This window comes from Letharia lupina (assembly GCF_014066315.1).
Source record: "Letharia lupina isolate WasteWater1 chromosome Unknown contig_20, whole genome shotgun sequence".
Classification (NCBI taxonomy): Eukaryota; Fungi; Ascomycota; class Lecanoromycetes; order Lecanorales; family Parmeliaceae; genus Letharia; species Letharia lupina.
The window spans coordinates 1,225,019-1,247,160 of NW_023502989.1; the positions used below are offsets into that span (position 1 = coordinate 1,225,019).

The following is a 22,142-nucleotide window of genomic DNA, read 5'->3' on the forward strand; positions in this document are numbered from 1 at the left end:
GACGTGCTTTGCCTCGAATGGCTAGCATTGCAATGCATTTCAGGGAATCCATTCGTGTAATTTAATGAATAAATGGGGTAGACGCTTAGCACAACTAGAGCCCATGCTTTCGCATCTGCCCATGCAAATCGACACATTCTATGTCAGATATGTACCTACTCGTACTCTTGACCCTCACTAGCTTGGGAGATTTAAGGCTTTGTTTTGCTGACGCCAACGCTTGTAGGGCTGAGCGCTAAGCTTGATTGCTTGGTCGATGTCTACAAGTAAAGTAAGGTATAGAAGTCCACATCAGTTCTTCCCCTTCCCCCTCAATTGGCATTCTCCATGGCACGATGGACTTGCAAGACGTACAAAGCTGGCTCAATGATATCTTGATGGAAGCGTCCATCCATTTTCATAAAGTCCCCGGCTCCGCGATATTCCTACGATATGTCAAGTCAAGTTACCAGAACGACCCCGTGAGGTCTGCTGTCGAGCTCTTCCTTGTCCTATTCGCTATCAGATACCTCGCTGCGCCTGCCTACTCAACGCAGAAGAAATCATTCGTGACGCTGTCAGAAGAGGCTCGTCGTCCTCCATTCCGACATCGGCCAATTGCTGACATCTTTAAAGGAGGTTGACGAGCTAATTGACGAATGGACCCCGGAACCTCTTGTAGCACCTCTTACCTTATTCGAAGAAGCAGAGAATGAAAAGAGGCCTGTGATTGTTGGGTAAAATGCAACATGGACATCTACAAGTCATGAATTCTTTGGTAGAACTGACAGGTATCAAGACCCACAGGTCCGAAATCAAAACTTTCAAATGGCCGTACGGTCACAAATCTTGCTTCCTACAACTTTTACAATCTCATCAGCAATGAGACCTTGAAAGAGAAAGCCATTCAAGTCCTTCGCACCTACGGAGTTGGTCCTTGCAGCCCTCCAGGATTTTACGGCACACAAGATGTACATATCAAGACCGAAGCAGATATAGCAGCACATTTGGGCACACCAGCATGCATAGTCTACGCCCAGGCCTTCTCCACAATCTCGAGCGTCATATCAGCATTTTCGAAACGAGGCGATATCATCGTCGCGGACAGAGCCGTCAATTATGCCATTCGAAAGGGTATTCAGATATCGCGGAGCACAATTCGGTGGTATGAACACAATGATATGCATGACCTGCAGCGAGTGCTGGAAAATGTTGTGACTGAGCAGGCGAAGAAGCCGCTGACCCGGCGATTCATTATTACGGAGGGGCTTTTCGAAAATATAGGAGATATGATTGACTTGCCCAAGATCGTACGTCGGTCCTACATACTTGCTTCTTGTTTCCCTGCTTATCCGGACGTGGCAGATCGAGCTTGGCCGCCAGTACAAGTTCCGACTCATTCTGGACGAGACCTGGTCTTTCGGCGTCTTGGGTAGGACTGGTCGAGGCATCACCGAGCACCAAAACGTCGACGCTGCGGAAGTTGACATGATCGTTGGCTCTTTGGCGGGACCACTATGTGCTGGTGGCGGCTTCTGCGCAGGCTCAGATGCTATCGTGGAGCATCAGCGGATCTCAGCATCTGCGTACACGTTCTCGGCTGCCCTCCCAGCAATGCTTGCTACCACTGCAAGCGAAGTCTTGTCAATGCTGCAGACGAACCCGGAGATGTTGACTACAGTCAGGGAGAACATCAAGACCATGTGGGCGCAGCTGGATCCTAGGAGTGATTGGGTACATTGTACAAGCTCTGCTGAGAATCCAATCATAGTCCTGACGTTGAAGGCGGACTTGATTGCCAGCAAGAAACTGAGGATAGCAGATCAGGAGCAGCTCTTGCAGGAAGTTGTCGATGAAGTACGTCAAATGCAGGATTGCGCAAAGGGCAAAGAGCATTACTGATCAGCTTCTTAGACGTTGGCAAACGGGGTACTGATAACGAGGCTAAAGAGTATGCCGCGAGCAATCAATGCAACGACCAAGGACATCGGATGGGAGCTTCAGCCGGCACTGAAGGTCTGCGTTACGTCTGGACTCTCGAAAAAGGAGATTGAGCGGGCTGGGATTACCATTAGACACGCAGTCACTAAAATTGTCAATAAACGGCGATAAAAGGAAGGAAAGGAAAGGAAGGGGAGAAAAGGCAATAGGGGTCATCATCTGGTGGCTTCTTGTTATTAATATGCATTCTCGGAGACGATTGGATCATATGTCTAATATTTTATATACTGTATCATCATCATGTGTGATTTGATTCGATGTTCTTGTGGCCCTTTGCAAAGCAATTCTGGTAATAACATAGGTAATCCTTTTCCCTGGCCTTTGAAGGCCAAGGTGGTTCCTTTTGATGTTGGCGAGTGAGCCAGTCAGCCAGCCTACTTTACTTTATTAGCCTATCAGGATGGCCTGGTTCCTGGATCTCATCATTGGCTCGCAAGCGCGCCGTGCCGCCGTTTTTCAGGACTATCAATTTTAGAATTTTACCATCACTGCTCTGTCCAGTACGCACCCTTTCTTCCTGCCCGTCACCATCCAACAGGCCTAGGCTTGCCAATTTACTTTGGAGCTTTCATGCGATCAATCATTCAGTAGGATAGGATCGCTAATATGCGAAAGGGCACGTCTTGTTTAATACCGCGTCGGGAAGTTGGAGACGGAATTGATTGAGATAAATCGTTTGCAGGAGAGCGGAGTGCTCTCCCCAAGGCCACGAAGGATACATCTGATAGTTCCAATTGTCAGGCATAGAATACGGAAAGCTTTGCAATTATGCTCGCATTACTTAGGTATTCATATCGTGATTTGGAACAAGCGCGAAAGAGGGACGGGTTGGGGGAGGGGGCGGCGCCAACGATGTCGCAAGTCGCAAAGGACGAAGGAGGTTTGCGACCCTTTTGTAACCTACCTTACCTTACTCACACTTCTTCTCATTTTCCTTCCATCATTTGCCTACTTATTTACCACGTCTGATATATTCAACTGCGAATCGTCACTTCGTCATGCGTATGAGGTGAGCGCGATACGCAATCCACCTTCTTTTGATTAGCACGGTCGACACCAGCCACCCCTTGAGGCCATTGACTGCCTCCTCACTATCCACCACCCCTCCCTGCACCCAAGCCTCTCTGGGCAAGCAAACCGTCGCGTTGACGCGCTTCCTCTCAATCTTTCGTCGAACTAATTTTATCAAAACATATCTCTCTTTAAGCCGAAGCCCGTTCCTTTCTGCTACAGAACAAAGACGGTGGCTGTCCCTATTCACTTAATACTCCGGACTATTTCAATGCGTCCCTGCATCGCTAACGCTGACAACGTCTGCACATCCCACCCAAGCCTGGACACTTGAGGCCTGATACACGTTTTCCGCGAGCAGGAGCGTTCGAACACCATGAGGGCTGGACTTCTCATAATCGGTTGCGCAGCATTGCTACGGCTATCTACGGCGCAACTTCATGGTATGGAATTGGCCAATTCCGCATCCGGGACAAGGTGCTGACTTGCCATGATCAGACCATCTAAAACATCACCACGCAAAACGACAGGATGTCTGTTCAGATGTTGTCACCGACGTTGTCACTGACATAGAATATGTCACCTATGATTCTGAAGACGTAATCGTGTACGTTAACGACGCAAATCAACCCGTGTCTACAACCACAGTGTACAAGGGACTTGTGCCGCACACCCCGGCGCCAACACCTTCTAACCCTCCAGCGCCTCCCGCCGAGTCGCCTTCTAACACTCCAGCTCCTCCCCCAGAATCGCCTTCGACCCCTCCAGCACCTCCTTCGAAATCGCCCTCTTCGCCCTTGGTAGCTCCCAAGCCAAAGCCGTCGACTCCAGCTCCAGCCCCATCGCCGGTCTCTCAACCCACGGAAGCAATGGCCCCAGCGCCTTCACCTAATCCAAGCCAAAACCCAAGCCCCGAAGAATCTGGTTCAGGTGGTCCAGGGTTCAGCTCCGCCGTTGCTTACACGCGTACGTTATAATTTCCGAGGCAATTCTTCCCCATTCATGCTGTCTCATGAGTTGTCAGGCATGTCTAAAGAGTTCTTCGCTCCTAAGACATGTCTCGCGACTCAGATTCCTCCCGAAAGAGTGATGCTGACTCCGGAATCATCAAGCATACAACGCCGATCAATCCTGCAAAAGCGCTTCACAAGTGGCGGCTGACTTTCAAAAAATCAGCGGCTATGAGGTAGTACGGTTGTATGGAACAGACTGCAATCAAATTAGCAATGTAATCGCTGCTACGCACAGTAGCGTCAAACTTCTTCTCGGCATCTTCGATATCAATTCCTTACAAAGCGAAGTTCAAATTATATCCTCGGTATAGGTTATTTCCGTATTGTTTTGGACTAATATGTATAATTTCCTTAGTCGCAGGACATACTTCGAGTTGAAGACATGTGCTTCGTCTTCGATACTGCTTACAAGACCTGTCTCGTAATTCAATATGTGTTTTGTGGAGAAATGCTGACTCCGGCATGACCGACAGGCCGTCAACGGGGACTGGTCGCTCGTGAACAGCATTAGTGTTGGCAACGAGGTACGTGTATTTCGGAGCCGATTCTTCCTATTTTTGTATTGAAGTTGAGTGGCAAGACATGTTTCGGGAGCAAGAGAACCTTCTACTCCCAAGATCTGTCTTTCATCCCCTACCTCGTATAAGCAATACTGACTCCGAAATTTGCACAGCTGGTGAACACGGGTCAGGCATCTGCATCGCAAGTCGTTGCCGCCATTGTACGTGTTCTCGGAGTCCATGTCCTCTTTTTGGACCAAATCCTGTGTCTTGAGACATGTCTTGGGAGGTTTTACTCTCAAAAGATGTTTCAAAGCTCGATATCACCGATCAAACAAGCAATACTGACTCCAAAATCACATTCCAGGGCACTGCTAAGGCTGCCCTCAAGGCTGCTGGCTATAACGGGCCAATTGCTACAGTTGATACTATGAGTAAGCATGCTTTTCGAGGCTCTCCGTCTCATTTGGGACCGCACTTCGATTCGTCCGAGATATCGCAGGAGAACGTTCTTATCAAAGTCTAGAATCAAGTCTTTCTAGTCCGAATTTCATATCGAGGACGAAATACTGACTTGAAATCGTCTAGTGGCCATGAAAAACAACATTGAACTTTGCACCGCTTCTGACTTCTGTGCCATCAATTGTCACGCATTCTTCGACGGCAATACCTTGCCCGAGGACGCGGGACAATTTGTACAAAATTGGGTCAAGCAAATTTCAGAAGCTGCAGGAGGGAAGACGACCATCGTTACAGAGTCAGGGTGGCCTCATCAAGGAGACCCAAACAACAAAGCTATACCGAGTCCGGAAAATCAAGCTGCGGCCATTGCCAGCTTGAAAGCGGCTTTTGGTGGCGGCTCAAATCTGGTCATGTACAATTCGTACAATGATCTATGGAAGTCCGATTCGGCGGATACTTTTGGGTCAGTGTTCTTGGCAATGTCATGAGCCGCTTCGCGTACTGACTTCTGACCAGAGCGGAGAAGTATTGGGGGATCTTGGGAGACAGCCCGGGCTAATTTGCTCAGCGTGAGGGCTTTGGCACGCTGAGAACCTGTACACGAGCGTACGGAGATTGTATAATTACGTCGAGGGAGAGGTTCTTGCAGCGGCGGCGCACCGAAGCGGTCGGCGTTGCTTTTCTACGGTGTCCCATTCGTTTTGCAAGCTTGATGATCTCTAACACTGGTTCGCTTGGGCAAAGGAGGCTCTCCGAAGTCGTATATACGTCGGCGCGGAAGGCATCTTGTGACTACTATTCGCAGCTAATTGACGCCGATTCATCAGTTTTCGCACTTGTACGGTGTGACTGACTCTCTATCTCTATGTCGTGGAAGACTTTTGCCCAAGAAGATGAGCCCCAGCCTCAGTTCGTCGTTCCCATCCCTGGTGAGCTCGTGTATGAACGGATGCTCCCCACCCATGGGGTAAAGCAGGGCTGTCGCTTCACATTATCAATAAGTCGGACAATCATGCCACTCGGGCAGGAGACAAGTCAGGGTTATCAGCAAAGCTATGGGTGATGACCCACCATGGTAATTCTACAAAGCCATCGCTAGGATGCCCTAACATACAAGACTTTCTGATATTATTCTCTTTCATGAAGTCGTAATCATTGCTTCGTAATTCGTGGTCCTCTCGCGTCGTCACCTGCCCTTCCACTTCCTTCCACCCCCCTTCCGCCACAACCAACTGGCCTCCGTAGCCGTGACCCAAACGCTCCTATTTCCTCCCTCCTCGCCCTTTGCAGCCGCCGCCACCATCCCCTCAACGACCCTCCCCTGATCCATCAGCTCCCAAAGCCCCTCACACAAATCCTCCCCTTCCCGCCCAAAATCGCCTCTGCCGAGTCTATACAGTACCCGGCCGAGCGTCTGGTACGCAATACACCGCTGAGCGGGGTAAGCACTGCGCGCAAGATGTGCAAGCTCAGGAATTGTATAGCCAGCGGAGGACGGAGCATGGGCGTGATGGTGGAGACCTTTTGTTGGAGGGATCTGGGCGGAGAGGCGGGGTGGGAGCAGGTGGCCGCGGAAATCGAAGCGGAGAGAGGACGGTGTAAAAGATTCTTGGGTTGCAGAGTACACAGATCCCCTCTCTACTTTAGGGTCGATGGGAGTCATCCAGGCCATGGTGGAGGGGTCGGATGGCAGAGAGGGGAAATAATTTGAGTGGAGGGCGGAGAGGAAGTTGGGATCTGAAGGGTCGAGATCTGGCGGCTTGGGTGGTTGGGGGAAATGCAATTCTGGTGGTGCTGCTGGTGGTAGATGAGTTTGAGAGGCAGGCTGTAGGTCTGGAGGTGGATGCAGGGGTGGAGCGTCTGGATCTGAGGACAGTGGGGGATTTGGTCTCGCTGGTTGGATTGTAGGTATTGGGTCCTCTCCTACTTCTGTCTCTTCAAATGTAACTTCCTTCGAGGACATTTTCGACGGTAAAGGTGCCTCGTTCTGATTTGGGTTTATTTCACCCTTTGAATCATTTCGTCCCTCGTCAGTATTCGCCTTTTTGAGCAGTCTCTCAATGAGTGATGAGCTCAGTCCTTCCATGAGTTCTTTTCTGGTTTCTTCGATCTCCTCGTCGGACATTTGCGCGAGTCGCTGCTTATTCTCTTGGTCGATTGAAGGATCCTTTGATCTGTCCGTCACATCTATTTGTTGCCGACTCGCTGTAGATCCATTCCCATTACTGCTCCCTAGCTGTGCGAGGTATGGTGATGCGATGGTGGGGCCGGCATGTCTTTTTGGCTGGCTGATCTCTTTGGCATGGTTCTCTCTCCTCTGCCTGAACTTCGAGGGAGCAGTCCTGATCTTGTGTGCTGGGAAACCGGCCTCGGAACCCTTGTTTCTGGGTGGTGCTGGGGGTTTGGCATTTGACGAGGCCGTTCGCTCTTTGATATCTCCTACAAGGCCAAAATTGAAGCCAGGTACCTGCGCTGGTGCGGAGGAGTTGACTCCATCAGACTCCTCGTCTGAGTCCAAAGTAATATGGAAGCGTTGACCGCGCACCGCCATGGTAGACTCGGTATAGAGGATCAGAGTGGTTATACCGCACCAGCGTCCTTGATAGTACTGTATATCGCGAATGTTCGAGTGCGTTATAAGTCAGACTGGTGGACGTCAATGCTGTTCAGGATTCTAGCTTGGCGGCCTAAAGCGGCTTAGCGTAACGTTAGCGCTGCAGGCCTAAGGTACCTTACACTTTAAAATCAAACTCTCCTAATCCTTTCGCCATGCCCTAATTATCTGCTATCAAAGGTACTATTCACCATATACGACCAATTGACATATAGCTTCACCTTGTTCTTACCAAACCGTCCCTCGGTTGTTTGCTGGCTATTACTAAACAGTCTCGCTTTAGGGGCAGTGGTCTTGCAAGCAAGCAGTCATCATGGACCATTACTTTTACCAGATCAAGAGAATAGAGCAAAGAACCGACATATAAAGAGCTTCTAGTCCTCATCACTTTTCTCCTATATCGCTAATCATTCTGTCGGTGGCGTCTTCGAATCCCCGTCTTGCTAGGTCGAATTGTAGCGCGGAGTATGCAGTAGCTAGGGAACGCAAGCTGCGGATTGGCGCTTCGATCATTGATATCTCTTACTCGTTTTCTCTCCTCTTTTGCTCCATCCTGTTCTTGCTTGCCCGCTTGTGATTGTGGACACACACACAAGCGTGACGCAGACCGATGACGACAATGGCGAGCTCAGCAGATTTGATGCTCATCCTCAAGACTACGGCTTTTCGGGGCTTTATCCTTGAACTCCATACTTGTTGTTTCCTTATCGAGTTGCTTTTCTGCACAAGACCGACTATCAATGCAGCCATCCGCACCAACTTCCCTCCAGTGCTGGCTTGTGTGAGGGTGTCAGGGAGATGAGCTCTTGTCGGTCAACCTCAGGCCCGTCCATAATTGCAAATTAAGATCAATGTCTAAGCCGCGGAAAAAGGCACAAAGAACAGATGGTCCATGTCTCATGCTGACTTTATCAGGCAGAGTACAGCATGTCTCTTCTCGTCAACCACTCCATTTTTTCTTTTTCCGCCATTTGGCTTTTACAGCTGTCCGACAGTCAATAGCGCAGTGCAACTGCAGCATTGGGATTGACTTTGGTTTCTGCAAGCTGTCATTACCTTTTCTGCACCGTTCAGCTGCAACCTTCGACCCTGCATCATGAATGCAAAGTCACGCATCGCCGCTTCAAGTCCTTTCAATGTCACGTTTTATGCGTGTGATTTCGGGGAGAGATTCCTTGGCTGTTGCGAAAATGGCAGCCCTGCCAGTACCTGCACCAACGGGTGCCCTCAAGAGGATCTCCTACCAGCAAGTTTCGAAAAGGTGTACTACGACTACGTTACTAGGGCAGCATGTACGAGGGGTGATTGGTGGTCTTGTGCCAATATATCACCGCCATTCCTAGGCTGTTGCTTGTCCAACCCTTGCCTTGGTGGCTGTCCGCCTAGTGACCTGACGGCTGCGATTTTCTCCCTAAACCAAACGGACAACCCGCTGTATTCAGCAATCCCCCACGCTCCTGCTGCGGCTTCTTCGACGACATCATCTTCTACTTCGACGGCTGCATCGTCGACTCCAGTCCGTACTACAGGAGCCGCTCATTCTGCCATTACCAATCCATCGCCCATTCAGAAGAATTCGACAAGAAGAGTAGTAGGAGACGTCGTCGGCGCCGTCTTAGCTGTGGGGGTCATCTTCATCGGAGTGCTACTTTTATATCGCCGCCTAAAGTCTCAAGCGTACAAAGGGTCAGATTCAACTGGAACAAATGGGAAGGGAAGCATCAAAGGTATTTTACTGAACAGCCTTACAATTGCGGCTAGTTCCGGTAATTTACATCTCACAGCCACTGTACCTGAAAGCCCGACGGTATCAAAAGCTTCTCGCCAAGAGAACGAAGCATCTCATGAATTCCCAACAATAGCCAATCCTCGTGAAGAGGCCAGAGTGCCAATCCGGGCCCCTCGATCAACAAATTTCGCTCCTTGCATAGAGAATAAAATACCACTGGAGAGCTATTCTGCAACAAGTGGCGCTCAAGAAGATCACGAAGAGGACAAGGCACCGCAAGAGCTTCCTCCAAACCACCCCGCGCTCCCCGAAATCGCAAGTTCGGACCTACCCCAGTCGTGCCACGAGCTTCCGTCATCTGACCTTGCTAATCAAGAGCCCGTCCATCCGAAGGCTTTGCAGCCAGGTAGACCTGGCTTCAGGCCATACTCTGCCTCTAGCCTATCCCAAACCCCGCAGCCATATGGACTCGCATTCAGGCCTCACTCGCCCTCCCGACTATCTGCGGTGTCTTCTCTTGCTAGCTCGCCTCCGTTGGCTCGTGGCCTGTCCCCTGTTTCTGTCACCAATGACGACATTTGTGCAAACGTCTGAATGGACAGCTGCCCTAGTTTCAGCGGTCATCAACAACGTCGAGGCAACGTGTCGGGGGGGACGTACGAGGTATGCGTCGATGACGAAATGAGAGTTATGGGTATTACCAGTTGGAAAGGCATCATCGTGTAGGGTGTCATCAGGAGGGCACTCGTCGGCTGAGAATTATAGATGCTTTTGAAATGATACTATTTACTGGAATAAGAACTATCTCCGAGGACGCAGAAACGTCTTTCAAGTCCTTGCTCCGTTGCGTTAGATTTCAAGCCAAGTGGTAGCAAAGCTGCACGTCACGTTTCTGTAGAAATGCCAGTTGTGTTGGGGTAGTTCTTGCCAACAGGTGGTGCCTCCGCAGATTTGCTAGGTACGACGAAATAGACTGCGTTGACAGGTTCTGTCTCCGCAAAAAGTCAAAAGCAATCTCCTCGTAAAACTGGTAAGCAAGTCGTGTCGTATGGACATCAAATACTGCAGGTATGTCACGTCAGCTTTTGGTATCACATCTTGTCTTCGCCTAAATCACCGTAAATCCGTTTGCTTCATTAGCATGACGACAATCCGTGTCATCTAGAACATTAAAAGCCCCTTCATCTCCAACTGCCTCCTCTTTGGCATTGGCGTCCGACTCGTTGTTCTCACCGTCCATCATGAGATCCTTGAAAGCAAAGCGCCCTCCCGTTATGACTTTGACTTTCCTCTACTTGGTGACGTCCTTCTTGGGTGTGGAGTCTATGTCATCCTCTTTTGTTTTTTTGATCCTGGGTTTCTTGACCTTGGTCTCCTTCTTGCCCATAACCTTGGAATCGGCGGCCGATTCCGATTCACCCCTTGAGTCTCTCTCCTCATCTTCTGAATGTTCGACCCAGCCTTCCTTCTTGTCTTCTTTGGATGAGGGTTATGATTATCCCACCTCGTCCCACCTTTTGATGCAGGGGCTCCTCATGAGATCCATGACAGCACAGTGACAACCATCGCCATTAATTGGGTGCTTGTCCCAGGCGTCTCTCGTAGTCTATTGTTGGATATGATCAGCGGGTTGCACTCGACTGGCTTCCTCTCCTCGTGGCTCGGATTGAGATACAAGGGGTTTCGCTGAAGAGACGTAGATGCTGCTGGTCGGTCACGCCCGACCGCCGCTCTGACGACTTGCATAACATCTCCGCGTGACGCATAGTTCGTATCTACCTAGTTGTGCCGCCACTGGCTCTACGAGGATACTTTTTCGGGTGGTGCTTGATGGATGGGTGGTACGCTCGAGCCTCCGCTTCATGGTACTCCTCATGCTCGTGGCGGGCAGACCTAATAACAGCGCAAACTCTGTCTCTCATGACGTTGGTGATACTGAGCTGCTTGACTTCTCTCCGAGGATTGCAATTTTGGAATCCTTTGCCATAGGCTTTAGCGAGCCGCTTCTCATTCTGACGAAAACGCTTTTCCTTTGGCATTCCGGTGGTCCCAAGCTTATTCGCGTTCTTGATGTTACTGTATGGATTGAGACACTCCTGGGAGCAACGCACGCTGGAATATTAGCAGTCAGCGAAGCTGTCCATATTCAATGTGCTAACAATTGACAATAGCGATGTTCGCAGGGGTAAGATGTTCACTTCTGTCATTCTCCCACAACCAAAATGAGTCAACAGAATAGGTAAGCTGTCCATCTGTGTTCCTTCCAGAAGCGCAGACGGCGGGAGTCGAAATGAGGTGCCATCCATATGATGACCTCTATAGAGCCAATCCGCGGTTTCGAAAGCTGAGCCTGTCCGTGAACAGTATCTTCAGAGGTTTAGGCAGCGGGAGTTGAAGCGAGATGTTGTCCGTATGATGACCTGAATGGATTCAGATGGTGGTGTTCGAAATTGGAGGCTGTCCATGCGTACTACCCCCGGAGTGGTGAGCTGTCCATATCGACGACTCCTTTAAAATGACATGGCTGTAACCATCTCCAGGAGAAGAGTGTCAGCTGTCCATATGCATACTTTGCGAACTTGGAGCTGGAGAGACTCCTGTCCACATGTGTCGTCTTGGGACAAAAGAGAATGATTGCCTATGCTCGTCATCTTGGGCCATGCGGTCGATATGCATTATCTAAGGATCTTCGATGTGAAAGCATGTTGTCCTCGTACATCTTCTCTGGGGTTTGAGACATGGCTGTTCTCATGCGTTTGCGCAACCACGGGTTTGTACCAGATGCTATAGACAGTTAGATGGAGAAGCAGATGCCTGGTGGCGTACATATACAAGTATTGTTGACGTGTAACATATAGTGGAGGTTTCGTGACTCGCCGTGCTGGCTTCACACAGGGAATCTCACTAAGGTAGCTTTATTGGCTGTCAGTGACGCTCCAGTTGTGTGCAAGGCAGATGATCAAATGACGCCGGTCTGTCGCACCCGTATGGCACGAGAGCGATGTATATGAGCGGAAAAGTTCTGAATTTAGAGGCCTCAGCGTCCATGTGATGCAGCAGCAAGAATGTTTTCACGGATTGTTAGACCTCTGCACAAAATTTGAGAGAGTGCTTCATCGTTCAAAGAGGAGCGAAATTTGTCAGTCCAGACTGAATTCCAATCTACTGCAGCGGACAGATGTGGAGCGAACCATTCAGTAGGATTCAAACCGAGGACAATTGTCAGAGTATCAATTACGACATTTGAAGGAGTATCTATCTAGCGACATGGTAATAGGAGTAGTAGGCAATCCCGAGCATCTCCTATGCTTGATTCCGTTGGAGGAAATTTTGCGTTGGCAACTATAAGGATACCTTATGCGTCTCCCCATTCAAAGTCGTGTCATCTCGTGCGCCGATCTATGATGAGGAGGTTTAGATACAAGGAGGGATGAGATGAGCTTTTCTGGTTAATGTAGTATATTCACAACCTAAGCTTCTGATGAAGTGGCAGGAGTTGGTAGGAGTAAAGGTAGATATACTTATTGAAAGGTAAGGGAATACCTCCAAGAATAAGGTACTCTGAAGGTACCTTAGGTGCTTAGGTACAAGTAAGTAAGGTACCTTATTTTTGTAAGACGGAAAATTAAAGTTTGTCGGGAAGGCTAGCTAAAAGTCGTTATTCTTCTTTTTTTAAAGAATTAAGCCGCTTTACGCGACGCCACGCTACCACAAAGCTCTTAAAGTACTTAAGTTCTCTAAGGTAATCCCTGCGCTGCATATTGGCGGGAAGGGAAGCACTTCACGACGACCCAAGATATCTCATCCAAGCCAGCATCAATCAGAGACTTGACTATCAGAATCTTTGATATTGATTATCCGATATCTATATATAGATAGATATCTCGATCGATGAACTGGAAGGGTGCAAGAAATGCTTGCGTCAAGGACGATAGAGGCTCTGCTTATGATGATCTGCAGGAAATGCCACGACCCCGGGACTATCTTTGGCGAACAGATTAAATCCATGTAATTGGTTGGAAATTGGAAGGAGTCAGCAAAAGAAAGGCTTGCCCCCATCTCTCCCCCCCCCCCCTTGGGTCCCTAGGTTCTTGGTTACGAGGTTGCGTCTTATTAGAGGTCTGATGGTGTATGAGGATAGAGCTTTGCCCTTCTAGTCTTCGGCCAACTGAGGTGGTCACGTATTTCACACACTGTTCCTTTCCTTCCTTTCCTTCCTAGGCCGCCGGCAGATAGCCAGCCTGAGCCAATTCCACACGGGCAGTAAATCATCTAATTAGCTCCACGGTGAATCCAGAGTCCAGAATCCAGAAATTCAGATGATGTGTTCCCCCCAGTCTACCGATGCTTTTAAGTCGTCTGTGCTGTGTCAAACCTACCTAGTAGTGCTTGCCTCCTTCCGCCCAAAGAATTTGAACCAAGCCCCATATCCCCCAATTTTTCTACCATTCTCATCCTTTCTCTTCTCTCTCTTCTTTTTACTCCTTCATCCGCCGCCCATCTTCCTGATTCTTCCCTTAACACGCCTTCTTCATACTTCGGAACCCCCAATTTTGAGGTGTATGCTCGGCTAATCTATCCAGAGCTTCGGTAGACAGAGTTCAAGATTGCACTCAAGCCTTAGATCCGTCGCCCACTCCCCTTCAAACCCACCGAAGGCCTGTCATCGCACTTTTGGAAGCTATTGCGACGTTCACAGTGCACAACGTGTCATCACCGTGACCGGCCCAACCATAACAAAGCCGTCTCAGATATATTATCAGGCTTACACTCTTCACATCACTTTCCTCCTGTGACCTTTTTGTTTTCTTTTCACTCTTCTTGCTTCAGAAAGTTCGGTGATTGTGGTGGTTGTGGAGCAAGATGTCGGCAGCAAGAGAAAATCATGCAAATCGCGGGGAGAGCACCTCGCCTGGTCTGTCATCTCCACCCTCGCCCAATTCGCCAACACGGCAAACGGCAACACCAACACACTCTCATATTAATACTGCCTCGTTGCCCCCAAATGTTCAGATTGAAGGAAATGATGGAGGAGGATTGAAATCGGCAAAATCCATCGGCGCTAAAACTGCAGTTGCCCCTCTAAGGAAACCTCGCAAAAAGAGAGACCCTGAGAGCAAACCGGCAAGCGGCAACAACAATAACAGCAACAGCAACAGCAACAACAGCAACAACAATGAAAATGCATCTACTGCCACTGATGGTCAAGAACAAAAACTCAAAAAAACTCGTGCTGCCAGAGGTACTTCAGAACAGTTCAAAAAAAGGCAACAGAAGCAGCTTGAGCAAAACCAGAACGCAAGAGAAGCTGAGGCGCTGCAAGTTTCCCGCCAACTCAAAATCACTGAGTCCCTTCCCCCCAGATCCCCGCTCCCGCCAACAAATATTGGTGTTCCTGCTATCCACCCCGCACACCAAAACGGAAATAGTGAAGCTATTCCCACAACCCAGATTCTTTCTCACCAAAATATCCTGCCCACTACACGACCAGCGAGTGGCCAAAATTACGACCCAATCAGATCTTCTACTGTAGCGCCTCGCCCAAGCTCTCCATTGGTAACAACACCTACGCCCCAGAGGCCTTACAAATTTCCCAGCGCGAGTGCCTCGCCCTCCATACATAGTATGATCGAGCAAACAAGTACACCGCCTTTGTACTCGAACCTCCAGCCACCAAAACGCGAAAATGACACCAGAGCATCATCGCCGCCTGAGCCAAAGCGACCGCGCTTATCTCCACCTTTGCCTGTCACCACCCAACAGCCCGCCGGCCCTTCACCAAGAAATACTGTCCCTGCAATATCGAATACATCAACTTCTAACACAATCATCGTAATGGACATCGGCACAGATGAGCCTAGCGCACCTGTCAACAAGACCAGCACCAACATCAAGAAGCCAAGCCCGAATGCAAACACCGCTGTCTCATCTTCATCCCATTCACCCAAACCGGCTCGTCCCAAAGAGACCCAGGTTGCTATCTCCTCAGGCAGCGGTCTTCTATCTGGCTCAATCTTCGGCGGTGGCATTGACAGTACCGGACCAGAGAAGACTGCGCCAACAGTCGTTCTTAATGTGCCTCTCACTGGCGAAAATCAATACGTCAATTTCACTCGCTTGGCCGAAGAACGATACGGCTTCAACGCGCTGCATCCCCGCCTGGCAGCGCAGCGCGAACGACTTGCTCGAGTTGCTGCAGCGGGCGCTGCTCTCGAGAACGCCAATAAGAGTGGTGGTAACTCCGGCTCGGGCGACGAAATGTCTGTCGATCTCTCCGACGGGGAAGCTGACAATAGCAATGTCGAAATGGGAGGAGTGAATGATGGCGAGAGGATACAGAGATCTGGGGAGGAGACTGGTGAAGGCGGTGTGGTGAAGAAGCCGAGGAAGAGGACGATGAAGGAAGACATGTACGACAAGGAAGATGACTTCATCGACGACACGGAGATGATTTGGGAGGAGCAAGCTGCTGCTAGTAAGGACGGATTCTTCGTGTATAGTGGTCCTTTGGTTCCTCCGGGACAAGAGCCTCAGGTTGAGAGGTACGTGCCACCGTTTTCCAGTCCATGGACCATGTACTGACCTTTTGCAGAGCCGATGGCCCACCGAAACGTGGTCGCGGTACTGGACGTGGGCGAGGAGGGGCTGCGAGAGGCGCTGCGAGAGCAGCTGCGAACCCCAAAGACGGAGCGAAAGCGCCAGGGCGAAAGCCACGTGTTACTAAAGCGGCCAAAGAGCAAATGGAGAGAGAGAAGGCTCAGAAAGAGAGCAGCCTGGCTGTCCTTGCATCGAAGCCTGCGCTTACACTTGCTCCGGCTTGAACGACTTCAAACCGTGCCAGAACCTTTTCAACATAGACGTCCACTATCAGTGTCGGCCCTGCCATCGAGCTTTGACATACTGTATCACCATTGAGATTTGACTTTCAGCTGCATGGCCTTCTCAGCTCGAGACTGGTGGTCTCCGTTTATGGTCACCCCCAGCCGCTATTGAATCAATCGTCCGTTTGCCTCGGAGCATCGATCCACTGTATAATTACATCGACGGGATATCCTTTTCTCGCCACGAGTAGCTAGATACCTGAATGGGTAAGGCTTTACTGAGTTAGGGGGAGGATTGTACGATACGAGCTCGAGGTGATTGAGCCTATGACAGTTCCTATGGCCCTACGACCAGTCATTTGGTCGACGACAGGTTCCATAGCCTACGAAGTGTACTATGTTTCCCCTCGTTCCTTCTAAAATTGCCTTCCTTCTCATGAGCGAGCATGACATGCATGTACTGATAGACGCTTGCATAGATAGCTTGACAGAAAAGTAGGAAATTCCCCGACCGCGATTGTGCAGTGCTTAGTCGCCCATGCAGCACTTGGGACCAGATTTGGTTCTTTGTATACTTGGTCTCATGTGTGCCGTTCCGACTTGTCTTTTATTGTAGTGGCGACCTTCGCTCTATACACCAAATCCGCCTTTTTGTACTCTGCCATTACATCACTGCATCTACCAAACTTCTTTCTCACCAAAAGTAGCTTGAGATCCGAGACACCTGTCATTTCGCTAACTCATCTACGAACCCTTAACCTTCTACGTCCATCTCTCCAGCACGAGCAACCAAGGCAGCTGCTCCACGACGGTTTGCTCTCGCCCCAAGCTTCCACCTCACGGAGCACCCCAGCCCACACACCACTTCAACCCCCTCCACCCCAGAACCGCCAGTACAACCCTCCCAGCCGCACCCATCGCCTTCAACTTCCCCGCCTGACTCGTCTCCGCAGACGCCGTGCTCCCAGAAGACCCACTCCCACTCCCACTTCCCCCGTAAACCCCCGCCGGCGGATCGTTCTCACTCGGCTGCGTCCCCTCGCTCGCCAGCGGGCAGCCAGGCGCGGGGGTGTAACCGGGTGGGGGCGCGTAGGGTAAGAATTCCGTGGGTGGTGTGGGACATGTGTCGGCTTCCAGGGCGTGCGGGAGGATTGACGTTGGGAGATGGGCTAGTGCTGGGGGATGGGTTTTTGACGTTTGGTTTGTGTTGGGTGCTGGTATTGAGGTTGTGAGGAGAGGGAGGGTGAGGGTATTGGTAAAGAGGAAGATCATCGTGTTGAAGTGTAGGGAGAGCATTGTGGATTGGCAAGGGCAATGGTGGTTTTGAGGTGAAAGCGTTTGCTTGGAGGGGGCATGCTCGGAGCGAGGTGGGAGGAAGGAGGGTGATGGTCTCAAGAGATATGGGAGAGTCGATGCGTTGAGGCGGTGTGGGCTTGTGGAAAAGCCAGCCCAATGAGAACTTCCATAACCATGTGCCGAAAGTGAAGCGTGGAGCGCATTCATGCTATTGAATTTGAGACATGGGATTGCCACACTGTTCATGCAGGTTCCTGAATGCTATTGATGCAGCTTTCTTGAATAGGAACTCGAATGCCAAGCCTCTTCGGCGCTGGTGCCCAATCACCAGAGTGGTCAAAGGGTGGAGCGCACAGCTCAACCGACAACGCATAAAATAATAGTGGTAGGATGAAGCGGGTGAAGCAACCAACAAGAAGTAGGATATGTAGTAAGTAATCTTTCCATGACAAGATACAATCACGTAAATGTAAATCTTTCATACACTCGCCACCACAAAGCCATATTAGCAGCAACTATTAGATCTAGCATCTGCAAACCTTCCTTCTCGATTATCAATTTGCCCAACTTCGCTTGCTTTCCTCCGAACCCTCCACCGGCGTGCTCTTGCCCAAGCGACAAATCTAGACGCTCTTCAAACTCGACCTTGGGCGCAAAATACCCGGCTTCATGCCTATCCTTGGCTTCAAAGGAAGAGGATGAGCGCTGTCGATGTTGATGCGGGAACAAAGAGGACGAGCGTTTGGCCTCTCTTCGGGTTCCAGGCACGAGGCTTTTCGAAGCCGGAGATCCGAGTGTCTTTGAGCTTGGCAGATTGAAGCGCAATTCACTGACCTGCGCTGAACGCATCCCTGGTCCAAATCTTGGACTCGAAGAGGCATACGAATGCTTGCATTTGAAAGATCGACCTGCCACACCTGTCGTGAACTCACAGATACCATCCCAAGGGCTTCTTAATATGTAACCCTTTGTAGAGTCCGACTTTGACTCCGGCAAACCATTTGTAAAAGAACGATCTGATGCTATAGAATCCAAGCTCTGGTGGCTGTGTTTCGGAAGGTCGACGCTTGGTCGTGTTCCCTGATATAAGAACGTGGAGTCAATGGATTCGGGTCTGCGCCTTTGGTTCCAACTCATTGCATGTCCGGGTACTTGCAGATGGCGTTGAAAACAAAGTTGCTCTTCTGCAGCCGTGATGGTCGTGCGATTGTCACGAGTCCCCTTTGACTTCTCCGTATCAGGACGTGTGTGTTTGGCGAATGAATTGATGTGATCAACGAATCTCAAGTATCCGTGCGTCATAATGTGAATAGATATTCCATGGCTGGATTCGCCAAATCCACTGACTGTAGGCTTTGTGTCCTTGCTCGATATTTTACCAACAGTCCATTGCTCGTTGTTATAGCGTCTGATCAATGACAGCGTGGCGTCCTGTAAATCCTTAGCATTTGACCCGTCCTTCGTTACCCTCTTCGAGTCCTGCGAAACAGAGTGTGCTATTGGTTTGCGGTGTAAAAATCTAGAATGAACACTGTTTGCAACGAGGGAGTCTTTCAAGCTCGCTGCAAGAGGTCGAGGAGGAGCCATTGGGACGCTGTTGTTGCCTCCAGAGAATGGCCGAGGAGGCAACTTCGGAGGTGTCCCGGCAGGCTGCTCTGACCACCTCCTCAGATCAATATTTTGCTTCTCGGGAACATCCTGGAGAGGTGGATTGTCAATGGAAAGAAAGTGTTGATGCATGGGACGCGGCCCAAGAAGCTTTCGATCTGGCAGCGGTGGGCTTACATCCAAGCGTCGATGCTCGGCCACGTTGTCCTGGCTCGAAGGTTTTTGTTCAGCTTGCGGACTGCCTGTTGCGCTATTGGAATAAGTTTGGAAATAGGAATTGGCTTCTGTCGGAGGTTCAAGACGATCACCTAAGCCAAGCCTCGAGCTTGGTGGCAGCGGTTTCCTCCGGACACCACCTGTACTGGTGGGGTTTACAGGCTTTCCAGGACCACCCTCCTCGTCAGAATGACTTTCGGAGTCCTCAGAGGAGGTGAGAAGCTCGTAGTCTTCTAGCTTGTCCACATGCATGTAGTAAAGCGAGCTCTGCACGTCTTGGGCGGTAACGACCTTTTGTTGAGGCTTCATGGTAGTAAGGAAAACATCTGGCGTCTCCATTAGCTCCATGTTTCTAGCATCGGGTACCGAGAAGCAAATACCGTGCGATCCAGGCACTCGTGCGATGTAGAGCACAAGCGGCTGTTGCAAGTCGCCCGTTAAGCTGTGTAGGGGCTGGTCTGGTGGATTATCTGCAAGTTCTATGACTGATGCTAGCGATCCTGCCTGAATTGGTTTGGCCATTGAAGATTGGCGAGGTATACGCCGAATCGCATTGGGTGATTAGACATATGCGAGCGATGAGAAGCTCCAGATGTCAAGGAAGTGCGACTTTTCTCCGATGATACGATATAGATGCCTGAACATGACTAGGGCTAATGCTGCGCCATCTAGAGTTGCGGAGCAGTCCTCGCTGGTCAACAAAGCTGCGAGATGCCAAGTGAGTAAGCCTTTGATACATGACTGAGGGAATTCTGAGATTCTTGGATAGGGAAGAAGGTACATAATGTAAGATTACATTATTGGTGTCGATGCTTGCCGAGACGAAAATAGCGACGAGTACTCTAAGTGCAGGGCTGCCCCGCATGCAGGGTCCAACGAGCCCACCTCGTGGTCGATCGCCTACCACAAGTGACTCCGCCTCCAACTGTGCTTTGTCCGCACTATGGGGCTAGCAGATCGAGCGTGGATGCTATTCATGGCTTCGACAGCGAGGATAATGCCTCAGCAAGCTCTGTACGAGTCAAAGCGGTACCAGGAAAGTGGCATATATAAGAGCGTTCTGATTTCTCTCTTCTCATAATCATCTCCTACCTACAGACATAAAACATTTCATAACTAGCTACATGACCGTGCAAGCAAGACCAAGCAGACAAACAAGCTCAAGCACATCTCCTCCCAGTGGTCATTATGGAAGGCAGTTTCCCATCCGTGAATTACCCTCTCCACGGAGGCTCTCCTGAAGCGAGCTCCAACCCGCCTCAGGCTTCTTATCCGCCTATGAAGACCTACCAATCCCTCCATCTGAAGCAAATATCCTCAAAAGCCCAAATTCTTACCTTCGACCAGCCGCACCCAGCCCATCCAACCTACAGTATCGAAACAACCAGCACCTCTTTCCTAGGACACAAGCCTGATCTTGCCATCTCCCGCGAGCACAACAACATCTCTCAGAAGGTCGCAGAAGGAAACTTTGAGAAACACAATCCCGTCTCCAAGATTAAGTATCGCGATTTGAAGAAGGTAGAAGAGCTTCGGCTAGAGGACCACCAAACCCAACGCACTATCGGAACCATTGATGGGATGCCATGGGGCTGGTGGCAGCCATCGCAAGTGGACAACTTGCTGGTAGAAATAGTGGCTCCATCGAACGAGCTCATCGCTCGCTTCGTCTACTCGAACGATCATAACTTCTCCGATAAGGTTATCAAGTTTGGCACCGTGCTAGGGGAGCTCCAGGTCGATGAGCAGTATGCCAGCAACCAAACAGTACTGGACCAGGTTGTGTGCATGACAGTCACTTTGGTCGAGAGGGAGAAGCGACGACAGCATAAATTGAGGGGAGAGGAAGGGACGGCTCCAGTGGCAAGCTTGAAGGTGGGGATCACTCACCCCAGTAACCTAGAAGTCGACGGACCTGCTCTTCCGTACGATGACGGAGTCATCCGCTAGAGGCAATCGAGATGGGTCTATTGGCGGCCTATGAGGTGCAATGGGTTGGGGTTCACTGAGGTGGTAGCCTTGGCATGGACAAGCTGACAACTCTGTACGAACAAGAGTGGAAGAATGAATGAAGGAATAGCTAGCTCAGGAGATCTAGTCATGGCAAGGTACTTTACGATTTGCAGCATCACAACGGCTGAAACGTCTTCTTCCTGAAATCATCGATCGAACACATCATTGATGTCGGGAGTTTTTGAAGGCAGGTTGTAAAGCATCTTGTTCAGCCCTATGGAGAGCTTGGTAAATGATTTTACACCTTGCCTTTAGAGTACGATCACTCTTGTGCCAGAGTTCTAAAACCCGTAGAGAAAATATTCCAGCCATGGTGAGAGACACACAAGTGTCTAAGAAATTTGCAATGTTAGCTCACCATACTCCCCAAGGGAAAATCGAAGAAACCGAAGCCAGAGCCCAAGAGCCCGAGTCCAGCAACATCCTCACGGGCAATCACGGAGTCAGAGGAGCCCGTTAGTCCAGCAGAAGACCCCACAGCGGAGGTATATCCTCTAGAAAGTCCCCTCCGTCAAGCGAGAATAGAGATTTCTGACCGAATCGCAGGCCTCACCACCGCCCAAAGAGGATTTCGAATCGTACTACATCAAACGGGTCACGGCGGAGTTCGCAGACGACATCGACAAACTGCGGAATGCCCCCGATTTTAGCGAGGAATCTGTGCCGGTGTTGATCCAGGCGCTGAAACAGGGTTCGAAAGGGTTCAGTGATGAGGACAAGGAGAAAGTAATGAGAGGGAGGTAGAAGCGGAGTGGCGTTTCTTTCATGTTACTTGTAAGCGAGAGCTTTTTTTCAAAGTCAACCACTGAGTACCTATTGTCTAAGTCTACATATCGACTTTGAAATGGAGCCGTGTAAATTGCAACAAACAAACAAAAA

General features: G+C 50.1%; 9 protein-coding genes across 9 annotated transcripts; 5 read left to right on the top strand and 4 right to left on the bottom strand.

The window, feature by feature from the left end:
- Window positions 1-335: 335 nt before the first annotated feature.
- HO133_005174 (uncharacterized protein) lies at window positions 336-2,091 on the top strand (the record flags this gene model as incomplete). Its single annotated transcript, XM_037296086.1, has 5 exons — window positions 336-461; window positions 616-716; window positions 779-1,289; window positions 1,345-1,836; window positions 1,894-2,091. The coding sequence occupies 5 exons, from the start codon at window positions 336-338 to the stop codon at window positions 2,089-2,091; spliced, it is 1,428 nt and encodes a 475-aa protein (XP_037148784.1).
- Window positions 2,092-3,367: 1,276 nt separating this feature from the next.
- HO133_005175 (uncharacterized protein) lies at window positions 3,368-5,454 on the top strand (the record flags this gene model as incomplete). The annotated part of the gene is made up of 7 exons (XM_037296087.1): window positions 3,368-3,434; window positions 3,535-3,957; window positions 4,104-4,309; window positions 4,478-4,528; window positions 4,678-4,725; window positions 4,872-4,938; window positions 5,093-5,454. The coding sequence occupies 7 exons, from the start codon at window positions 3,368-3,370 to the stop codon at window positions 5,452-5,454; spliced, it is 1,224 nt and encodes a 407-aa protein (XP_037148785.1).
- A 698-nt stretch (window positions 5,455-6,152) lies between these two features.
- HO133_005176 (uncharacterized protein) lies at window positions 6,153-7,517 on the bottom strand (the record flags this gene model as incomplete). Its single annotated transcript, XM_037296088.1, has 1 exon — window positions 6,153-7,517. The coding sequence occupies one exon, from the start codon at window positions 7,515-7,517 to the stop codon at window positions 6,153-6,155; it is 1,365 nt and encodes a 454-aa protein (XP_037148786.1).
- Window positions 7,518-10,193: 2,676 nt separating this feature from the next.
- On the bottom strand, window positions 10,194-10,549 carry HO133_005177 (uncharacterized protein; the record flags this gene model as incomplete). The annotated part of the gene is made up of 2 exons (XM_037296089.1): window positions 10,194-10,301; window positions 10,427-10,549. The coding sequence occupies 2 exons, from the start codon at window positions 10,547-10,549 to the stop codon at window positions 10,194-10,196; spliced, it is 231 nt and encodes a 76-aa protein (XP_037148787.1).
- Window positions 10,550-10,600: 51 nt separating this feature from the next.
- On the bottom strand, window positions 10,601-11,348 carry HO133_005178 (uncharacterized protein; the record flags this gene model as incomplete). The annotated part of the gene is made up of 2 exons (XM_037296090.1): window positions 10,601-10,785; window positions 11,114-11,348. 2 exons carry the CDS (start codon window positions 11,346-11,348, stop codon window positions 10,601-10,603), a joined length of 420 nt encoding a protein of 139 aa, XP_037148788.1.
- Window positions 11,349-14,934: 3,586 nt separating this feature from the next.
- Window positions 14,935-16,130, top strand: HO133_005179 (uncharacterized protein; the record flags this gene model as incomplete). Its single annotated transcript, XM_037296091.1, has 2 exons — window positions 14,935-15,851; window positions 15,902-16,130. The coding sequence occupies 2 exons, from the start codon at window positions 14,935-14,937 to the stop codon at window positions 16,128-16,130; spliced, it is 1,146 nt and encodes a 381-aa protein (XP_037148789.1).
- Window positions 16,131-17,885: 1,755 nt separating this feature from the next.
- HO133_005180 (uncharacterized protein) lies at window positions 17,886-19,772 on the bottom strand (the record flags this gene model as incomplete). Its single annotated transcript, XM_037296092.1, has 2 exons — window positions 17,886-19,576; window positions 19,631-19,772. 2 exons carry the CDS (start codon window positions 19,770-19,772, stop codon window positions 17,886-17,888), a joined length of 1,833 nt encoding a protein of 610 aa, XP_037148790.1.
- Window positions 19,773-20,438: 666 nt separating this feature from the next.
- On the top strand, window positions 20,439-21,200 carry HO133_005181 (uncharacterized protein; the record flags this gene model as incomplete). Its single annotated transcript, XM_037296093.1, has 1 exon — window positions 20,439-21,200. The coding sequence occupies one exon, from the start codon at window positions 20,439-20,441 to the stop codon at window positions 21,198-21,200; it is 762 nt and encodes a 253-aa protein (XP_037148791.1).
- Window positions 21,201-21,573: 373 nt separating this feature from the next.
- Window positions 21,574-22,007, top strand: HO133_005182 (uncharacterized protein; the record flags this gene model as incomplete). The annotated part of the gene is made up of 3 exons (XM_037296094.1): window positions 21,574-21,576; window positions 21,635-21,748; window positions 21,810-22,007. The coding sequence occupies 3 exons, from the start codon at window positions 21,574-21,576 to the stop codon at window positions 22,005-22,007; spliced, it is 315 nt and encodes a 104-aa protein (XP_037148792.1).
- Window positions 22,008-22,142: the final 135 nt, after the last annotated feature.